We start from the raw sequence: 22,450 nt of genomic DNA on the forward strand, positions 1-22,450 counted from the left end.
TATATATATATATATATATATATATATATATAGAGAGAGAGAGAGAGAGAGATTATTTTATTTTATTTTATTTTTTTTTTGCAAAATCTTATTTTATTGTGTCAGAAATCACTGAAAACTCATTTAATAGGATCACATTTTATAGAAATGTTCATACAGGGAAAATGTACCTTAAAGTTTTTTTTTTTCACAAGGGTCAAGCCTCCTGCTCCCTGCCATCTGTGGGGCTTTGCACCCACCCCTTTACTAAACTATACTAACTCCATGATTACACATCTGTGCAGGCAACACTAACTCCGTGATCGCACATCTATGGTGACAAGAGAAAAATACATGCACTGAGTCACTGCTTGCTGGTGTGCGACACAAACCACACCTACAGGAATTTCCTGTACACATCTATACTTTTCTGTGAATTGTGACTTCAATTAAAATATTTTACAGTGAATATCTTCATTTGTTTGTGATTCAATGAAGTGAGACTCAATGAAATGCTCTGCAACTATATTTTTTATATATGTATATATATAATAGTCAAGTCCATGCATTGTCCATGCTGGTGTGAATGACCTGAGACGTACCTCCCTGGACTACATGAAAAGAGACATAGAGGAGCTCTCTGAGCGTGTAGCCCAGGCCGGTATGACCCTGACCTTGAGTAGCATCTTACCCTCACCAAGAATGATGCCACAATATGAAGACAAGATGATCAATTTCAACAATTCACTTAAGTATTGGTGTCATTCAAAGGGGATCCAATGCCTGTCATCCTGGGATGACATGCTCGACAAGCCACGATGCTTCGCTAGGGACGGCTTGCACCTGTCACCCCTGGGCTTTCGGATATTGGCAAAGGCTCTTGCTACCCCCATAGTGCCTTTTTTAGGCAAGGCTCAAAAGACAAACCCACCTCCATAGGTATCACAAGGGATAAGAAACTAAGAGTAATGCTACTCAACGCCAGAAGTCTAAACCTCAAGATGCAAGCACTCGAAACTATCCTTAGCATGGAGAACATCGATATCTGTGTAGTAACAGAAACCTGGTTCAAGGCTCCCGAGAGCACCCCAGCACTACCAGGTTATACCTCATACCATGCTTTTCGGCCCCAAAACTTGGACCGAACCACAAAAGGAGGGGGAGTATCAATATTCGTCAAAGATACCCACACCTCCAGGTTGGTGGCACAGCACGAAGCATCAGAGACTATCCATGTGCAACTAACTGTGGGTAAAACTGCCTTCCAGTTTATAGCCTGCTACAGACCACCCTCCCAAACACAGGAACCCCACTCGGCCTTCCTCAGAATACTGGAAAATATGAAGGTCTCTCCAAACACCATTATATTGGGCGACTTCAACTACCCAAACATAGACTGGGAGCATTAATCTAGCTCCAGCACTCCCACAAGAGGGGAAAACATACTTGACCTGATCATCACCAACATGGGGACACTATGCTCCAGACCAGATGTGTATCGCTCACTGGTAAGATCAGACCATAAACTAATCTCACTGTATATTCACATCCCGACCCCACCCCCTGCCCAGAAAACCACAGTGAAAAACTTCTCTAAAGCAAATTTCACATGCCTTAAAACCGAGGCGAAATCCTTCAAAGCCCCCGGGCCTGTGGAAAATATGGCCCAGACTGCAGAATCCTTTATAAATGCATTCTATGAACACCTTCAAGAATGCATGGATCATGCAATCCCAAATAAAACCAAGACCCAATCCTCCAAAGGCAGACATCCTGTCTGCTGGACCCCAGCCATAAACAAACTATACAATAGAAGGAGGAAGCTACTACATGATAGAGCAAAATCCCAAAAAGGGAAGGCATCTCTGATCAGTATTAGCAAAAAACTACGGGCACTCATAAAATCGTCTAAGGCCAGCTTCGAGAGAAAAATTGCGCAGGACACTAAGGATAATCACAAGGCTTTCTTTAGTTATGTTAGGAACCTGGCTGGGAATTCCCAGATATGCTCAGAATTAGTCCAAAATGACAAAAAATACACCGAGCCCACAGACATTGCCAACATCCTAGCTGACAGGTTTAGTGCAAACTCCCCATCCCCCCTCCCCACCAAAAGGGCAAATATCTATCACAACAGAGTGCTGCCCCCTGACATCTCAGATGCTCAGGTAAGAGCCGCCCTCTGCAAAGCAAAAAACACAGCATCAATGGGACCAGATGGTGTCCCGGGCTGTGTCCTACATGAACTCCAAGAAGAGCTAAACCCAAACATAAAACTACTGTTCAGTCTTAGCCTTACTACAGGATATGTACCCAAAGAGTTGCATACAGCAACAGTGGTCCCTCTCCACAAAGGTGGTCCCTCAATGGATCCTGGAAACTATCGCCCCATAAGCCTGACTAGCTTGGTCTGCAAAGCTATGGAAAGGATCATCATGGACCTCATAAATAAAGATATTGGAGACCTACAGACACAGGATCCTACCCAGTTTGGCTTTGTTAAGGGCAGATCCTGCCTCTTAAACCTGGTCAATTTCTTTGAAACAGTCACCAAGATCATTGACGAGGGGAAGGTGGTCTACACAGCCTACCTGGACCTCGCAAAAGCCTTCGATACAATACCCCACTCGGGCATTATAGATAAGCTCACCAGCTTAAATATAAACCCCTATGTCACTAGATGGGTTGCAAACTGGCTCAAGGACAGAACCCACATGGTTAGAATTGCTGGAGCCATGTCAGACTCCAAACCAGTTACAAGTGGCATCCCACAAGGCTCAGTCCTGGGACCTCTCTTGTTCGGTATATATTTCTCGGCGGTACAGGCCAACACGGAAGGACTGTGGCTGACCAAGTTCGCAGATGACTGCAAACTGGGCACCATAATCAACTCTCCAGCCGACACAAGCATCCTCCAAAAGGGCCTCATAGAAACAGACAACTGGTGCCAGAGCCATGGACTCAAGCTAAACGCCAAAAAGTGTATAGTCATCCCCTTTGGCAAAAACAAAGTGCCCACAAATTACCACATAGGTGGTAATCCGTTAAGTACAGAAAAAGACATTGGGGACCTGGGGACCCAAGTTGATAGCAATCTCTCATTTGACAACCACGTGGCCAAAGTGGTTAGAAAAACATTTTATATAGCCGACCTAATCATGAAGGGATTCACATCTAGATCAGGGGAGGTCATCGTGCCTCTTTACTCATCCCTCATCAGGCCCATAATTGAGTACAATGCCCCTTTTGGGATGTACCTTTCCATACACCTGCAGCAACTGGAAAGACCCCAAAAGTACCTCACCAAGAGGATCAAAGGGCTCAAACAGATGCCATATGCTGCCCATTTAAAGAAACTCCAGCTCTACTCAGTGGCATACCGCCTGCTCAGAGGCGATCTGTGCCTGACGTATAAAGCCATGTCCAACCCAGAATTAATGGACATGCTGCACCTCAGAAAATCCAAATCCCATCAAGCTACGCGCTCGAGACACTTGAACCTCAGCACGGAAATAAATAGAACATGCTGGAGGGACAGATTCATAACCCAGAGGCTCCCTTCACTCTGGAATAAAATCCCAGTCCAGGTTAGGCAGAGTCCCTCATTGACTCTCTTCAAGAGGAATCTTGATGAGTGGATGGGAGATCATAGGTTTACCCCAGCTATCACTTCTGTGTCACTGTTAGACAGAGGCACAGTATACTAACCTCAAAAAAAGGCATAGCAAAATGAATTTAAAATGGGTGGCGAAAGCCAAACACACTCTGGCTAGGCTTATAAATGCCCTAGGGCAGATAGCCTAGTATGAACCTATGAACCTATATATATATATATATATATATATATATATATATATATATATATATATATATATATATATATATATATATACACCCATGTGTGTGTACATTTAAACATGTATTAACATGTATAGCTGCCAAATGATCATTTATTTGACAAAATGAATGGCAGGTTTTCTTGTGCAAATGTCCATTTTAATCAATATCCATTTTGATGCAAAATGGTGTCTATTTTGATGAAAGCAAAATCTGAGGGTAATGCTACTCAGTGCTAGAAGTCTAAACCTCAAAATGCACTCACTCGAGGCACTCCTTAAAATGGAGAACATCGACATCTGTGTAGTGACAGAGAGCTGGTTCAAGGCTCCAGAGAGCACCCCTGCATTACCAGGCTATAATTCAGACCACACCTTTCGGCCACCTAACCTGGACCGAAACGCTAAAGGCAGAGACGCGTCCATATTCATTAAGGATATCCACACCTCCAGGCTAGTTGCTCAGCATAATACATCTGAGATTATCCAAGTGCAGCTAACTCTGGGCAAGACCGCAATCCAAATTGTAGCTTGCTACATATCTCCCACCATGCCCCAGGATTCCCACTCCTCATTTCTTGATACACTGGAAAATATTAGGGTACAACCTAACACCCTAATAATGGGCGATTTTAACTACCCCACCATTAACTGGGAAAACTACTCATGTACCAACTCCTGTGCTAAACTTTTTCTGGAATTCATAAAGTTCAACACCTTGAATCAACTTGTCCACACCCTCACCAGGGGCAGCAATATCCTAGACCTGGTCATTACCAACATGTTCCACACCAGAGGTCAATTCCTCGTTGGTCAGATCTGACCACAAGCTAATCACCTTAGACATCCACATCCCGCCCCCACCCCCCCATTAGGGAAACCACCGTAAAAAATTTCTCCAAACCCAACTTCATGCTTCTTAAGACAGAAGTGGCAAACTTCGCAAGACCCATGCTGACGGACAATAGAGGTACGACTGCTGAATCCTATACAAATGCACTTTATAAGCACTTACAGGAGTGCATGGATCATGCAATCCCTAACAGAACCAAGATGCTATTCTCCAAAAAAAGGAAGCCAATCTGGTAGTCTCCTGCCATAAACAAACTCTACAACAGAAGAAATAAACTGTTGCAAAAAAAGAGTAAAATCCCATGATTGGAGGAACTCCCTGGTCAGTCTCACTAAGAAGCTTAGATCCCTCATAAAATCCTCCAAAGCTAGTTACGAAAACAAAATCACCACTGATTCTAAAGACAACCACAAAGCATTCTATAGCTATGTCAAGAATCTCAATGGCAACACTCAGATCTGCTCTGAGTTACAGCACAATGGCACTAAATATACAGAACCAACTGATATTGCCAACATCCTGGCAGATAGGTTCAGTGCTAACTTTACCCCTCTCTCACCCCGTAAAGCACCCATCTCTATACTGGAAGAATGCAAAGTTCCTGTAATCACGGCTGCACAGGTAAAAAACACACTCTCCAAGAACACAGCATCCATGGGACCTGACAACATCCCAGGCTGCGTTCTACATAAACTACAGAATGAACTGGCACCCCACCTAAGTACCATGGTCAATCATAGCCTCACCTCAGGCTTTGTGCCCACTGAACGGTGCACAGCAATGATTATCCCACTCCACAAAGGGGAAGCCACCATGGACCCTGGGAACTACCGCCCCATTAGCCTGATGAACCTGATCTGCAAGGCTATGGAACGTATCATCATGGAACTTATAAACAATGACATTGGTAATCTCCAAATTCTGGACCATACCCAGTTCGGGTTTGTAAAAGGCAGATCATGTCTCCTAAAATTGATAGACTTCTTTGAAGTGGTCACCAAAGCCGTAGATGAGGGTAAGGTGGTTCATAAAGCCTATCTAGATCTCTCCAAGGCTTTCAACATCATCCCCCACTCTGGAATTATAGATAAACTCACTAAACTAGGTAATAAATCCCTATGTCACAAGATGGGTTGCCAACTGGCTCACTGGCAGAACCCACACTGTGAAAGTAGCAGACTCTAAATCCAACTTCAGACCAGTGACAAGTGGAGTAAAGCAGGGGTCAGTCCTGGGTCCTCTCCTGTTTGGTATCTACTTCTCTGAAGTACAGGCTAACACAGAAGGTCTTTGGCTAGCAAAGTTTGCAGATGACTGCAAACTAGGAGCCATAACCAAAACTCCTAATGATATGGACATCCTACAAAAAGGCCTCACTGAGACAGATGCCTGGTGTCAAAGCCATGACCTCAAGCTCAGTGCCAAAAAGTGCATTGTCATCCCCTTTGGTAAAAACTCTGTACCCATGAACTACAACATAGGCGGTAGTATACTTAACACAGGAAGTGTGATAAGAGACCTTGAAACACAGGTGAACAGTAGTCTCTCCTTTGATAATCACATTACCACAGTAGTCAGGAAATCCTTCTACGTGGCACACCTCATCACAAAAGGTTTCTCATCCAGGAAAAAAGAGGTCATTGTCCCCCTCTACTCATCACTCATTAGACCCATTATAGAGTACAACACCCCTTTTGGTATGTACCTCACAAGACATCTATAATAACTGGAAAGGCCGCAGAAATACCTTACAAAGAGGATTACAGGCCTCAAAGAGATGCCCTACGCAGACCGTCTCAAAAAACTCTAGCTTTACTTCATCACATATCGCCTACTCAGGGGCAATGTCTGCCTAACATACAAAGCTATGTCAAACCCAGAGCTGTTGGACATGCTCCACTTAAAGAAATCCCAATCCCTCCACGTAACATACTCTAGGGGACCTAAACCTTGTCACCACAATAAACAGAACATGCTGGAGGGATAGAATCCTGTCCCAGAGACTTCCCATACTCTGGAACAAACTACCTACCTATATCAAACAAAGCTCTTCATTAGCACTCTTCAAGAAAAATCTTGATGATTGGATGGGAGATAGGAAATTCACCCTGGGGATCACTTCTGTGGCTCTGCTCGACAGGGGCACAGGAAAATAATTTTCTTGGGTGGCGAAAGCCAGAGTACCATTTGGCTAGGCTTATATAGGCCCTAGTACCTATCAGTGAACCTATGAACCTAAGATGTAAGTGTGCTTCCAAGTGTTTATGGGTTAGAATTAAACTAAAGGTTTGGTAATGGGATAGGTTTAGTGTTGTGTGTCTGTATATTTCTATGTAGGGGATATCCAAGCTGTCTTGCGTAGTGGTAATATTATGGAAAGTTTTTTTTTCCCTCAGATAAGGTGTAGGCTTAGGGCTAGGGGCAGGGCAAGTGCAGGTTTAGGGTTAGCACCCATTACTAATGTGTTGTGGGGGGTCAGCAAGGTTAGCACCCGTTACTAAGGTGTTGCGGGGGGGGGGTCAGCAGGGTTAGGGTTAGCACCCATTACTAAGGTGTTGCGGGGGGTCAGCATGGTTAGGGTTAACACCCATTACTAACATGTTGTGGGGGGATCAGCAAGGTTAGCACACATTACTAAAGTGTTGCGGGGGGGTCAGCAAGGTTAGCACCCATTACTAAGGTTTTGCGGGGGGTCAGCAGGGTTAAGGTTAGCACCCATTATTAAGGTGTTACAGGGGGTCAGCAGGGTTAGGGTTAGCACTCTTTACTAAGGTGTTGTGGGGGGTCAGCATGGTTAAGGATAGCACCCTTTACTAAGGTGTTGCGGGGGGTCAGCAGGGTTAGGGTTAGCACCCTTTACTAAGGTGTTGCGGGGTGGGGGTCAGCAGGGTTAAGGATAGAACCCATTACTAACGTGTTGCAGGGGGGTCAGCAGGGTTAGGGTTAGCACCCATTACTAACATGTTGCGGGGGGGTCAGCATGGTTAGCACCCATTAATATGGTGTTGTGGGGGGGTCAGCAGGGTTAGCACCCATTACTAAGGTGTTACGGAGGATCAGCAGGGTTAAGATTAGCACCCATTACTAAGGTGTTTCAGGGGGTCAGCAGGGTTAGGGTTAGCACCTTTTACTAAGGTGTTGCGGGGGGTCAGCAGGGTTAAGGTTAGCACCCTTTACTATGGTGTTGGGGGGGTCAGCAGGGTTAGAGATAGCACCCATTACTAAGGTGTTGTGGGGGGTTCAGCAGGGTTAGGGTTAGCACCCTTTACTAAAGTGTTGCGGGGGGGTCAGCAGAGTTAGGGATAGCACCCATTACTAATGTGTTGCGGGGGGTCAGCAGGGTTAGGGTTAGCACCATTTACTAAGGTGTTGTGGGGGGTCAGCAGGGTTAGGGTTAGCAACCATTACTAACATGTTGCAGGGGGTCAGCAGGGTTAGGATTAGCACCCATTACTAAGGTGTTATGGGAGGGTCAGCAGGGTTAGGGTTAGCACCCATTACTAAGGTGTTGTGAGGGGTCAGCAGGGTAAGCACCCATTATTAACGTGCTGTGGAGGGGGTCAGCAGGGTTAGCACCCATTACTAAGGTGCTGTGGGGGGGTCAGCAGGGTTAGGGTTAGCACCCATTACTAACGTGTTGCAGGGGGGGTCAGCAGGGTTAGGGTTAGCACCTTTACTAAGGTGTTGTGGGGGGGTCAGCAGGGTTAGGGTTAGCACCCATTACTAAGGTGCTGCGGGGGGTCAACAGGGTCAGCACGCATTACTAAGGTGTTGCAGGGGGTCAGCAGGGTTAGCACCCATTACTAAGGTGTTGCGGGGGGATCAGCAGGGTTAGGGTTAGCACCCATTACTAAGGTGTTGCGGGGGGGTCAGCAGGGTTAGCACCCATTAGTAACGTGTTGCGGGGGGTTCTGCAGGGTTAGGGTTAGCACCCATTTCTAATGTGTTGCGGGGGGGTCAGCAGGGTTAGCACCCATTAATAAGGTGTTGTGGAGGGTCAGCAGGGTTAGCACCCATTACTAATGTGTTGCAGGGGGTCAGCAGGCTTAGGGTTAGCACCCTTTACTAAGGTGTTGCAGAGGATCAGCAGGTACATACCATTTGCTAATATATTTGTTTCCTTGAAATTAAAACAATTCTCTGTACAGAGCTTTGGTAAAAGCAAAACATATATTTTATGTTGCATACATTTTCCTGATAATATATTTTTGTGTGCTAACTGCAGATTTTGTTTATATTTCCAGGGCCCCCCTGGGATACCTGGCCCACCAGGGCCACCAGGGCCCCCAGGTTATCCTGGGCATCAGGTGAGCAACACTGTTTTTAATGCTATTATTTATTTTTGTTAGTAAGTAAATGATTGTTTAGCTATTCTGTGTGCCAACCCCTTATCTGCAAATAAACTTCCTACCTCTGTCATTGCAATGGTTTACATTCTACAATCAAGACAAGTGAAAATTAAAATTTTAGATTAAACAACTGAAGCTAAATTAGTTTATACAGCTTCATGTTACAAAGGTGTTTTTATTTCCTTGTAATACTGCTATATGTAATTCAAACCATTATACTTTTTAACTCATGGGAGTGCTCTGTGTGTAATTCTTTTTTTATATAGGTATACAAATAAACACATAATGTATGTATTCATCTATAAATGACTAAAGAAATAAATATGCAGCTAACTGTGACATTTATTTACACCTGGAGCATGTAATCAAACCTTACTAACTTATCACACTTTATAGTCTCATTTCAGGGTACTTTAGTACACAAATCACACCTTTTAATGCCTGTCTGTAAATGGATCTCTGTACAGTAATTGCACCTTACAACTCATCTCAGTGTATCTATGTACACTAATGCCACCTTACAACTCATGTCAGTGTAGTTGGTTATGGTAATCACACCTTAGAACCCCCCATCTCAGTGTAGTTGGGTACAGTCAACAGATGTTACAGACCCATTTTAGTGTACCTGGTTACAGTAACCATATCTTACAAACCCATCTCAGGGTAGCTGGGAACATTAATCACCCATTGTGGGCCCATTTCAGTGTAAATGGGTACAGTAACCATATCTTACAAACCCATCTCAGGGTAGCTGGGCATATTAATCACCCATTGTGGGCCCAATTCAGTGTAAATGGGTACAGTAACAATAACTTACAAACCCATCTCAGGGTAGCTGGGCATATTAATCACCCATTATGGGCCCATTTCAGTGTATATGGGTACAGTAACAATAACTTACAAACCCATCTCAGGGTAGCTGGGAACATTAATCACCCATTGTGGGCCCATTTCAGTGTATATGGGTACAGTAACAATAACTTACAAACCCATCTCAGGGTAGCTGGGCATATTAATCACCCATTATGGGCCCATTTCAGTGTAAATGGGTACAGTAATCATATCTTACAGAACGATCTCAGAGTATAAGGTACAACAAACAAGTCTTATACCCATCTCACAGTAGCTGGATGCATCAATCAAACCTTACAGATCTATCTCAGTGGATTAGGATGCAGTAATCACATCTTACAGACCCATCTCAGGGTATGTTAGTACAGTAGTCATAACTTACAACACATATCCGTTTACCTCAGTATATCAGTCACACCTTCCAGACCAGGCTCTGCATCATTCAGTGCAGTACTCTCACCTTAAACCCCTGTCTCACACTACCTGATAAAGTCAAACCACAAAATGGTCTGCTTTGAAGTAAAAATAAAACCTGAACCCCCAGCTAAACTGGGAATATTCAGGAACTGTTCTAAGGCTAACCTCCTTCTATTAAGTGAGAACCTGGCAAAATTTCAAGCCCCTATAAACCCTGAGAACACTTCTGCCTATGTAGAACTGTTCAGAGAAACCCTGTACAAGCATGTTAATAGCTGCATAGAGGCAGCTGTACCCACCAGGAAGAAGTACAGAACTAAGTCAAAAAACAAGCCACCCTGGTGGAATCACAAAATCAATCAGATCTATAACAGGTGGAAGAAAATCATGGCAAAAATTAGGAGGTGGAGCACCCAGCAGGATAAAAGCACTCTAATCAAACTAAACAAACAACTCAGAGGACAAATACAGTCTACCAAAGCCAAATTTGAGGTAAGTTTGGCCTCCCAGGCCAAAGACAACCACAAGGCATTCTTTAGCTATGTCCACAACCTCAAAGGTAATACACAATTGTGTGTAGCGCTCCTTGTAAATTAAGCCACCTATACTGAGCCAGAAGATATAGCAAACCTCCTGTTGGCAGGGTAGCCTAATGGTTAAGGTGTTTGCCTTACAACCACAAGGTGTGGGGTTAGAGTCTCACAAGGGATAATTGGCTAGGCTTAAAATGGCTCACAAGAGCAGTTAGCTTAGTACTAATCTATGAACCTATGATAAATTCAGCTCCAAAATTACTTTTCTCTCTCCCCCTCAACCTTTTCTCAGAAAATATCAGCAAATATAAATCCCCCTACTATCACTAGGGAACAGGTCCTTAATGCTCTCTCTAAGACCAAGAACACTGCATCAATGGGCCCAGACAATATACCAGGATGCCTTCTAAATAGCATGAAACATGACCTATCAAGGTGTCTGTAATTACTATTTAACTGTAGCCTCCAAACAAGCTTCATGCCTCATGAATGGATAAAGGCAAGAGTCATCCCTCTGCACAAAGGTGTGCTATCTACATACCCTGGAAACTACACACCCATAAGTCTCACTAGTCTTATATGCAAAGCCGTGGAAAGAATTATCATGGAGAAGATCAACAGAGATATAGTAAACCTCCAGACACTGGACCCAACCCAGTTTGGTTTCATCAAGGGCAGATCATGCCTACCCAACCTGGTGGACGTCTTTGAGAAGGTCACCAAAGCAATGGATGAGGGCAAAATCATTCACACTGCCTACCTTGACCTGGCCAAGGCATTTGACACAATACCCTACTTGGGCATTGTTTAAAAACTCAAGAGGTTAGGTACAAACCTGTATGTCACCCAGTGGATAGCCAACGGGCTCACAGACAGGACCCAGGAAGTTAGAATTGGGGGAGTTCACCTCTATAATGAGGCCAGACACAAGTGGAGTCCCTCAGGGATCAATCTTTGGACTGCTCCTTTTTGGCATTTACTTCTCAGAAGTCAAGGCCAATGTCAGTGGTCTCTGTCTGACTAAGTTTGCAGATGATTGCAAATTAGGAGCTGTCATTGAATCTCACACTGACACAAATGTTCTCCAGGAGGAGCTGACACAGACAAACAAATGGTGTCAGAGTGATTAACTAAAACTAAATGCCAAGAAATGCATAATAATATCCTTTGGGAAGTCATCCATCCTTTGTAACTATCATATTGACAACACACCCCTTAGAGTTGACCCATTAGTCAGGGACTTATGGATACACATAGTAATCCGTCCTTTGATCATCACGTGTCTACAGTGGTGAGGAAATCATTCTATGTTGTGCAAGTTATAAACAAAGGTATGGCATCTAAGTCCGAGGAAGTCATTGTTCCACTGTATTCAACATTTATCAGACCTATCATTGACTGGTATGTACGTAACCAGATATATCCAACAACTGGAATGTCCACAGAGGTCCTCACTAAAACAATACAGGGCATAAAGGCTTATAGTGCCTGCATATTTGAACGGTTTCTTACTGAAATTGGTACACCTTGTTTGCTGTAGCATAGACTAGATCCAGGCCTGCTGAATCTAGCTTCCTTTGTATGCTTGTTGTTTGTTTGCTTGTTATTTCCCTGAAATGCTAATTCCACCTAAAACGTGGCTTTTCAGTGCTGCTGTGGATCCTAGTGATATCTGCATTGCTTACTGTACTTATTTCCTTGTTTCATTTGAAAGAAATTTACTGTTTGTCATTTTTGCATTTAAGTTACCTGTAACACATTGCATTTAAGACACCTGGCACTTGCTCACTAAAGCAATTATATAAGTCAGCACTAAAAAATTAAAAGCACTACACCCTCACAAACTCCCCTTGAGTACCTTGTTCCCCATTGGCACTTTTTTTCAATTATAAAGGAATTCCCAATACTATTCTAGCATGTCCAAAGGTCAGTTGTCAATCTCCTCTCCGGTCCAGCTGGTGAATCTGGGAATCTTGAGGCAATGTTACAACTGCCTCATGTACACAGACAACCCTCTCCTCCCCCCAACAAATTCCAACACATGTGAGAGAGGCAACCATATAGCCAAACTGGAGGCTAAGCTCTCTCAACTCAGTACTGGCGAAACCAGTCAGGAGGAGAAGGAAACCACACTCACTACAATTCCAGTCTCACATAGACCTACCACTACAGCAAACCAAACACATAAACACACAAAAACATACTCGGAGGCTCTAAATAAAAATCTGTCTAAGCAGCAGAGACCTCCAAAGCAGACACCCAAGCAACCGCTACCCCAAAACAAAACACGTGCAACACATAGCCAGTGTGCCGAACAGTCACAGCCCTTAAGGCTAAACAACACCCCTGATACACTTGTAATAGGTGACTCTATCGTCAGGCGCACTGACGTCCCGCTCACCAGGCTGAACAAGGAGAAGGTCACAGTGAGCTGCCTGTCGGGTGCTAGGATCTTGCCACATAACACAAGCACTCAGGTCACTCCAAGGCAAGTACAAATATGACTCAGTCATTGTCCATGCTGGTGTGAATGACCTGAGACGTACCTCCCTGGACTACATGAAAAGAGACATAGAGGAGCTCTCTGAGCATGTAGCCCAGGCTGGTATGACCCTGACCTTGAGTAGCATCTTACCCTCACCGAGAATGATGCCACAATATGAAGACAAGATGATCAATTTCAACAATTCGCTTAAGTATTGGTGTCATTCAAAGGGGATGCAATGCCTGGCAGCCTGGGATGATATGCTCGACAAGCCACAATGCTTCGCTAGGGACGGCTTGCACCTGTCACCCCTGGGCTTTCGGATATTGGCAAAGGCTCTTGCTACCCCCATAGTGCCTTTTTTAGGCAAGGCTCAAAAGATAAACCCACCTCCATAGGTATCACAAGGGATAAGAAACTAAGAGTAATGCTACTCAACGCCAGAAGTCTAAACCTCAAGATGCATGCACTCGAAACTCTCCTTAGCATGGAGAACATCGATATCTGTGCAGTAACAGAAACCTGGTTCAAGGCTCCCGAGAGCACCCCAGCACTACCAGGTTATACCTCATACCATGCTTTTCAGCCCCAAAACTTGAACTGAACCACAAAAGGAGTACCAATATTCGTCAAAGATACCCACACCTCCAGGTTGGTGGCAGAGCACGAAGCATCAGAGACTATCCATGTGCAACTAATAGTGGGTAAAACTGCCTTCCAGTTTACAGTCTGCTACAGACCACCCTCCCAAACCCAGGAACCCCACTCAGCCTTCCTGAGAACACTGGAAAATATGAAGGTCTCTCCAAACACCATTATATTGGGCGACTTCAACTACCCAAACATAGACTGGGAGCATTACTCTAGCTCCAACACCCTAGCCAAAAGGTTCCTAAAATTTATAAACTCAAATGCTATGGAACAACTTGTTGCCACTCCCACAAGAGGGGAAAACATACTGGACCTGATCATCACCAACATGGGGACTCTATGCTCCAGACCAGAAGTGTATCCCTCACTGGTAAGATCAGACCATAAACTAATCTCACTGGATATTCACGTCCCGACTCCACCCCCTGCCCTGAAAACCACAGTGAAAAACTTCTCTAAAGCAAATTTCAGACTCCTCAAAACCAAGGTGGAATCCTTCAAAGCCCCCGGGCCTGTGGAAAATACGGCCCAGACCGCAGAATCCTTTATAAACGCATTCTATGAACACCTTCAGGAATGTATGGATCATACAATCCCAAATAAAACCAAGACCCAATCCTCCAAAGGCAGACGTCCTGTCTGATGGACCCCAGCTATAAACAAACTATACAATAGAAGGAGGAAGCTACTACATGATAGAGCAAAATCCCAAAAAGGGAAGGCATCTCTGATCAGTATTAGCAAAAAACTATGGGCACTCATAAAATCTTCTAAGGCCAGCTTTGAGAGAAAAATTGCACAGGACACTAAGGATAATCACAAGGCTTTCGTTAGTTATGTTAGGAACCTGGGTGGAAATTCCCAGATATGCTCAGAATTAGTCCAAAATGGCAAAAAATACACCAAACCCACAGACATTGCCAACATCCTAGCTGACAGGTTCAGCGCAAACTCCCCCCACCCCACCAAAAGGGCAAATATCTATCCCAGCAGAGTGCTGCCCCCCTGACATCTCAGATGCTCAGGTAAGAGCTGCCATCTCCAAAGCAAAAAACACAGCATCAATGGGACCAGACGGTGTCCCGGGCTGCATCCTACATGAACTCCAAGAAGAGCTAAACCCAAACATAAAACTACTGTTCAATCTCAGCCTTACTACAGGATATGTACCCAAAGAGTGGCGTACAGCAACAGTGGTCCCTCTCCACAAAGGTGGTGCTTCAACGGATCCTGGAAATTATCACCCCATAAGCCTGACTAGCTTGGTCTGCAAAGCTATGGAAAGGATAATTATGGACCTCATAAATAAAGATATTGGGGACCTACAGACACTAGATCCTACCCAGTTCGGCTTTGTTAAGGGCAGATCCTGCCTCTTAAACCTGGTTGATTTTTTTGAAACAGTCACCAAGGACATTGACAAGGGGAAGGTAGTCCACACAGCCTACCTGGACCTCGCAAAAGCCTTCGATACAATACCCCACTCTGGCATTATAGATAATCTCACCAGCTTAAATATAAACCCCTATGTCGCTAGATGGGTTGCAAACTGGCTCAAGGACAGAACCCACATGGTTAGAATTGCTGGAGCCATGTCAGACTCCAAACCAGTTACAAGTGGCATCCCACAATGCTCAGTCCTGGGACCTCTCTTGTTCGGTATATATTTTTCAGAGGTACAGGCCAACACAGGAGGACTGTGGCTGACCAAGTTCTCAGATGACTGCAAACTGGGCACCATAATCGACTCTACAGCCGACACAAGCATCCTCCAAAAGGGCCTCATACAAACAGACAACTGGTGCCAGAGCCATGGCCTCAAGCTAAATGCCAAAAAGTGTATAGTCATCCCCTTTGGCAAAACCAAAGTGCCCACCAATTACCACATAGGTGGTAATCCATTAAGTACAGAAAAAGTAATTAGGGACCTGCGGACCCAAGTTGATAGCAATCTCTCATTTGACAACTACGTGGCCAAAGTGGTTAGAAAAACATTTTATATAGCCCACTAATCATGAAGGGGTTCACATCTAGATCAGGGGAGGTCATCGTGCCTCTTTACTCATCCCTCATCAGGCCCATAATTGAGTACAATGCCCCTTTTGTGATGTACCTTACCAGACACCTGCAGCAACTGGAAAGACCCCAAAAGTACTTCACCAAGGGGATCAAAGGGCTCAAACAGATGCCATATGCTGCCCGGTTAAAGAAACTCCAGCTCTACTCAGTGGCATACCACCTGCTCAGAGGCGATCTGCGCCTGACGTATAAAGCCATGTCCAACCCAGAATTAATGGACATGCTGCACCTCAGAAAATCCAAATCCCATCGAGCTACGCTCTCGAGAGACTGGAACCTCAGCACTGAAATAAATAGGACATGCTGAAGGGACAGATTCATAACCCAGAGGCTCCCTTCACTCTGGAATAAAATCCCAGTCCAGGTTAGGCAGAGTCCCTCATTGACTCTCTTCAAGAGGAATCTTGATGAGTGGATGGGAGATCATAGGTTAACCCCTGATATCACTTCTGTGTCACTGTTAGACAGAGGCACAGTATACTAATCTCGAAAAAGGGCATAGCAAAATTTATTTAAAATAGGTGGCGAAAGCCAAGCACACTCTGGCTAGGCTTATAAATGCCCTAGGGCAGATAGCCTAGTATGAACCTATAAACCTATGAACCTATAAGTAATATGTCATATGCTGACTGCCTCAAGGCCCTATCCCTGTATTCTATCTCCTACTGGCTTTTGAAGTTAGATCTATGCCTGGCATACAGGGCATGTCAGACTCCACTCTGATGGACCTCCTGCATATCAACAAAACAAACAGTACCAGAATTACCTATTCTAAGGACTTAAACCTTGCCTGTGATATAAATTGGACCTACTGGAGAGATAGGTATGTATCCCAGAGACTACCCCGTCTATGGATCAGGCTCCCCATCCATGTGAAGCAGAGTTCCTCCCTAATCCAATTCAAGTGCAACTTGGACAATTGGATGGGAAACTGGAAATTCATCCCTGGTTTGGCACCTAAGTCTCTGATGCAAACAGGTAACCTGTAAATGGTTCCTCTCCCAGGACCATGCTTACACTTATCAAAGGTATCAGAACTTGTTAGAGATTTGGGATGCATAGCTAGGCTTTAAAAGGCCCTTGTGGTCATTAGCTTAATTAAGTGCTTTGGGGCACTTTGGAATTTGGGCTAGGCTTATTAATTGTTTCATAGACTGGATGCCTTGTTATTATGTATGAACCATACATTGCTGAAAAACCTGTTCTTCTATTAAATTTTCAAGTGAATTACAGTAATATTTTTTTTAAATGTCCCTGATTATGGACTTTTGTCTTCACCATTATTTCTGACTTTGCCCAAATTTCAAGAGAAAATAAGTTGAGAAGTATTCCTGTCACTGTTTTATGTACTAGCTGACTGCATGGAAGGACCTTTTCAACCCCAAATTAAACATGAACAATAGGTTTTCAAAACATCTCCATGCAGAACAGTAGCTTCCATTCACAGATTATTAATCTGTTTATTCCAAGATCAGCTTTTAATCCATTCATGTTAAGGGGTTTAACTAAAGCTCACAACTCTGCCTTATTTTGTGTTTGTAATGACATATATTAATATAAGGATTTGATCCTTATTTTGTGTTGTAATGATATATATTAATATAAGGATTTGATCCTTATTTTGTGTTGTAATGACATATATTAATATAAGGATTTGATCCTTATTTTGTGTTGTAATGACATATATTAATATAAGGATTTGATCCTTATTTTGTGTTTGTAATGACATATATTAATATAAGGATTTGATCCTTATTTTGTGTTTGTAATGACATATATTAATATAAGGATTTGATCCTTATTTTGTGTTTGTAATGACATATATTAATATAAGGATTTGATCCTTATTTTGTGTTTGTAATGACATATATTAATATAAGGATTTGATCCTTATTTTGTGTTTGTAATGACATATATTAATATAAGGATTTGATCCTTATTTTGTGTTGTAATGACATATATTAATATAAGGATTTGATCCTTATTTTGTGTTTGTAATGACATATATTAATATAAGGATTTGATCCTTATTTTGTGTTTGTAATGACATATATTAATATAAGGATTTGATCCTTATTTTGTGTTTGTAATGACATATATTAATATAAGGATTTGATCCTTATTTTGTGTTTGTAATGACATATATTAATATAAGGATTTGATCCTTATTTTGTGTTTGTAATGACATATATTAATATAAGGATTTGATCCTTATTTTGTGTTGTAATGACATATATTAATATAAGGATTTGATCCTTATTTTGTGTTGTAATGACATATATTAATATAAGGATTTGATCCTTATTTTGTGTTGTAATGACATATATTAATATTAGGATTTGATCCTTATTTTGTGTTTGTAATGACATATACTAATATAAGGATTTAATCCTTATTTTGTGTTGTAATGACATATATTAATATAAGGATTTGATCCTTATTTTGTTTTGTAATGACATATATTAATATAAGGATTTGATTTCCTAGAAGTCAGGAAATACAGGTATAGTTGTAAAAATGGTAATGTAAACATGGAAGCATTTAGTGTGGCAAGTTAATTAACTGAAGAATTCTAATTGTGGTAAAGTAACTTTCTAAATAGATTTCTGAGATTAATTAGTGTAAGATATGTAATACTTGTTAACCAAAACTTTTTAAAGTAATTGAACTGTTTTATTTTAGGGCATGCCTGGGAATGATGGAATGCCAGGCCAACCAGTTTATGTGGTAAGTACATGATGGAAAACCCTGTGATACTGGAAATTTCAAAAAGCTGAACTCAAAGAAGTATCACGTGTTAATACCACAATAATTATTTTGAGATTTCTTTATTATTTTTGTCAAGCTGTTCATGCAGGTTGCTGCTTTACTACATAGCAAACAAAACTGGAAGCAAATCAGAGGTAATGCATTGCTGACAGGTGTGTTATACTGTCTTGTGCCTGAGTACAAGTGCCCACTCCAGATCACTGCATCAGAAAACAGAGCCTCATGGGAGTTAAATGGGTGACACATAGCAACGTGTCTCTCGACAGTCTAAAAATATAGTTATGATTGCATATTACTTAATCCTGGTAAAAACTAGACAAAATATAGTGTCAGTTCCTGAACTGGTTTCTGTCATATCACTAAGGAAAAATAGTTAAATTCATTGGCTACATAACCCTTGGTCTAGTCACTCCAGATGAAGAGTTTCTGTAGTTGAAAAGATAAAGGCATGCTGTGTAGACTAATTATTTAGTAATGTAGTGCACTTAGCATGCAGTGAAACATTAATGTGTGTCATTGCACTTCCACGTATATCCAAGTAGAATATTTGTAAAATACTGAGCTATAGGACCACAGCAGATATTTTATTATCTTCTTGAAAGAACCGCGTGATACTCATACAGAATATGCATGGGATTAACAGTCATTCTGCAGGAAACAGTGGTTTGCAGAACTGTTTCCTGTTATCCCCTTTCACTCTGCTTATTCAATTATCACTTGTGACATAGGCAAACTTGCTTTTATGCAAAAGCAATTAAACCATATTAACAAGTTCACATTTACTAATATGCATTACATATATTGTTACCTATCATATAATCAAAGCAACATTACATAATTTGTACAATTTCTGCCTTCTCTTAAAATTTGCCCTTCATCCAAAACATTTTTTGCATGTATTCTTCCCAGAATTTCCATTTTTTAATGTAATGTACTCCTACCCATTTCTAAAGAACTCACTACCTGTTCTTTTTTATTAAACAAGAAACATCTTTATTAAATTATCACTTATGACAAAGGGAATCATGCATTTATATAAATGAAAGCAAACCATATTGACATAATCCCAGCTGTAAGCATTTTACATCACAAACCATATTGATATAATCTTAGTTACAAACATTATACATCATTTATAATCTACACAAGTATTGTCAGTCAAACATTTCTTTGAAACCTAATTCCTCCCCTATATGTAGTGTTCCCACAATTTCCATTTCTCCTATGTAATTTGGTCACATCCTCTTTTTAAAGATCCCATTTCCAGTTGTTTTATCTCTGTTACTATATTCACTACGTCTAATGCAGTTAGTTTAGACTTTGATTTCCATTTTCTAGTAATTGCTTTTTTGGCAGCCACCATAATTAGACTCAGCAAAGGTCTTACTATGTCTAGGCAATTGTGATTCTGTGTCATAGCTCAGAAAAATCATTTCCCCTAGTTACACCAATTTGTTCACCCAGTATCTCTGACAGAGCAGTTTGCAGAGAAATTTAAAGTCTGCCAACTCATTACACTCCCAGAACATATGTCCCAGTTACCTCATTCTTCCCCATCACACCTCCAACATTTGCTGTCTACCCGAGGAAAAATACTATGGAGTCTACTTGGGGTATAAAAATATCTATGTAAACACTTCCAAACCAAAATTCTAAATCTTCTAGATTTTGTTGCATATCTGGGTGATATGCATATATCCCCTCATTTTCCTTTGTGAATTGTTATCCAATCTCTTTTCCCAATCCTTTCTAACCTCCTCTGATTGATTCTTATAGTTATTTTATATGCTCTACTAATTGTTCCTTTTTAATGGCAAATTCTGTTCTAGATTCTACTAAAAACTCTACCAGTGCTGGTCTTTTATTTAGGACACCCCTATTTATTTCTCTTTGTCTATACTTGGATATCAATCCTTGATAAGGAAGGAAATCTCTAACCTGCAGTCTAAATACATTCTTGGCCTCGTCCCACTGTATTGCCTATCCTTCTCTAGTTATTTGCTCCCAATACCTTAGTTCCTTTGCCAGTTTTCTTCTGTAAATTCCAGCCTGCTCTTGCCTATTGTCTGAATCAATAATCACAGTCATCCGTATCAGCAGAAGCTCCTTTCTCCATTCCTATGTTGGTTTAGTTCTTAGAATACTTTCTGCTGCTTTATTAATGTGATATTCTGTATGATTATTGTTATTCTCCTTAAAGATCTGCATCCAAAATCCCAGTCTTTCTTTCTTTCTTGAGCTTCACCCCATTTCATCATCATCCATTTCCACTTTGAATTATAGGTTTCGGCTTGTGATATGTATAGGAGGCTAACTGTAAGCTCTGAAATACCCCTTCAAATTGAGTAATCCCAGTCCGTCTTGTGCTATTGAAAGAATCAGCTTATCCCACTTAACTTTTGCCAGCTTCTCCTCGCATATAAAATTATTCAGCTCTCCACAAGTTCTCTGGTTGATAAGAATATGCCTGACCTGTGTATAAGACTAAAGGGATTAAGCACATTTTAACTGCTTGTATCTTACTATCCATATCCATATTCATATAACAGAGCTTCCAGTTTCTCAGTTTTTGTATTATCTTTTGTTTAGTCTCTTCCCATATATCCTTAGCTGACACACCAGAATCATTTTTAATCCATACTCCTAAATACTTCATTTTATCATGTCCCCATAAATACAAATATTGCCAAACCAATTCATGTGTGGGTACATAATTTACCACTATTGCCTTTGTTTTAGCTTCATTCATTTTGTATCCTAAAAAGATGTGAAAATGTCTCAAAATTTTCCACAACACTGTAATATCCTTTACTGATTTTATGTATAAAATAATGTCATCTGCAAAGAGAGCCAGCTTTTCTTGTCTACCAAACCAATTATATCCTTGAATATCTGAGTCCCTTATTTTCTTTTCCAGTGGATGTAAATATAATACAAATAAGAAAGGGGAAAGAAGATACCCCTGCCTGGTTCCTCTGCTTAAGCAGAAATTCTCAAAGAGGACCCCACCTACTTTACTTTTCATATCCAATCCCTCATGGTTTAGTATTGAAATGGGCCTGTATGAAGCTGGATCTGATGGATCTTTACCGTGTTTATGTATTACAGTTAACACGTTTTCATATCCAGTCCCTCATGGTTTAGTATTGGAATGGGCCTGTATGAAGCTGGATCTGCTGGATCTTTGCCGTGTTTATGTATTACAGTTAACACATTTTCATATCCAGTCCCTCATGGTTTAGTATTGGAATGGGCCTGTATGAAGCTGGATCTGATGGATCTTCGCCGTGTTTATGTATTACCGTTAACACGTTTTCATATCCAGTCCCTCATGGTTTAGTATTGGAATGGGCCTGTATGAAGCTGGATCTGCTGGATCTTTACTGTGTTTATGTATTACCGTTAACACGTTTTCATATCCAATCCCTCATGGTTTAGTATTGGAATGGGCCTGTATGAAGCTGGATCTGCTGGATCTTTACCGTGTTTATGTATTACAGTTAACACGTTTTCATATCCAATCCCTCATGGTTTAGTATTGGAATGGGCCTGTATGAAGCTGGTTCTGATGGATCTTCGCCGTGTTTATGGATTACCATTAACACGTTTTCATATCCAGTCCCTCATGGTTTAGTATTGGAATGGGC

At 41.8% G+C, this 22,450-nt stretch overlaps 1 protein-coding gene across 5 annotated transcripts in view; it reads left to right on the plus strand.

Moving 5' to 3' along the window:
• Positions 1 to 22,450, plus strand: part of COL16A1 (collagen type XVI alpha 1 chain) — a 3,146,845-nt gene that overhangs the window by 2,365,355 nt on the left and 759,040 nt on the right. For all 5 annotated transcript variants that reach the window (XM_044082765.1, XM_044082783.1, XM_044082773.1 and 2 more), the window contains exons 44-45: positions 8,913 to 8,975; positions 18,717 to 18,761. In XM_044082765.1, coding sequence (XP_043938700.1) covers positions 8,913 to 8,975; positions 18,717 to 18,761 — 108 coding nt within the window. The remainder of the gene's footprint in view (positions 1 to 8,912; positions 8,976 to 18,716; positions 18,762 to 22,450) is intronic.

The sequence above is a fragment of the Protopterus annectens genome, chromosome 1.part1 (genome assembly GCF_019279795.1).
Source record: "Protopterus annectens isolate FY-2018-M chromosome 1.part1, PAN1.0, whole genome shotgun sequence".
Lineage (NCBI taxonomy): Eukaryota > Metazoa > Chordata > Ceratodontiformes > Protopteridae > Protopterus > Protopterus annectens.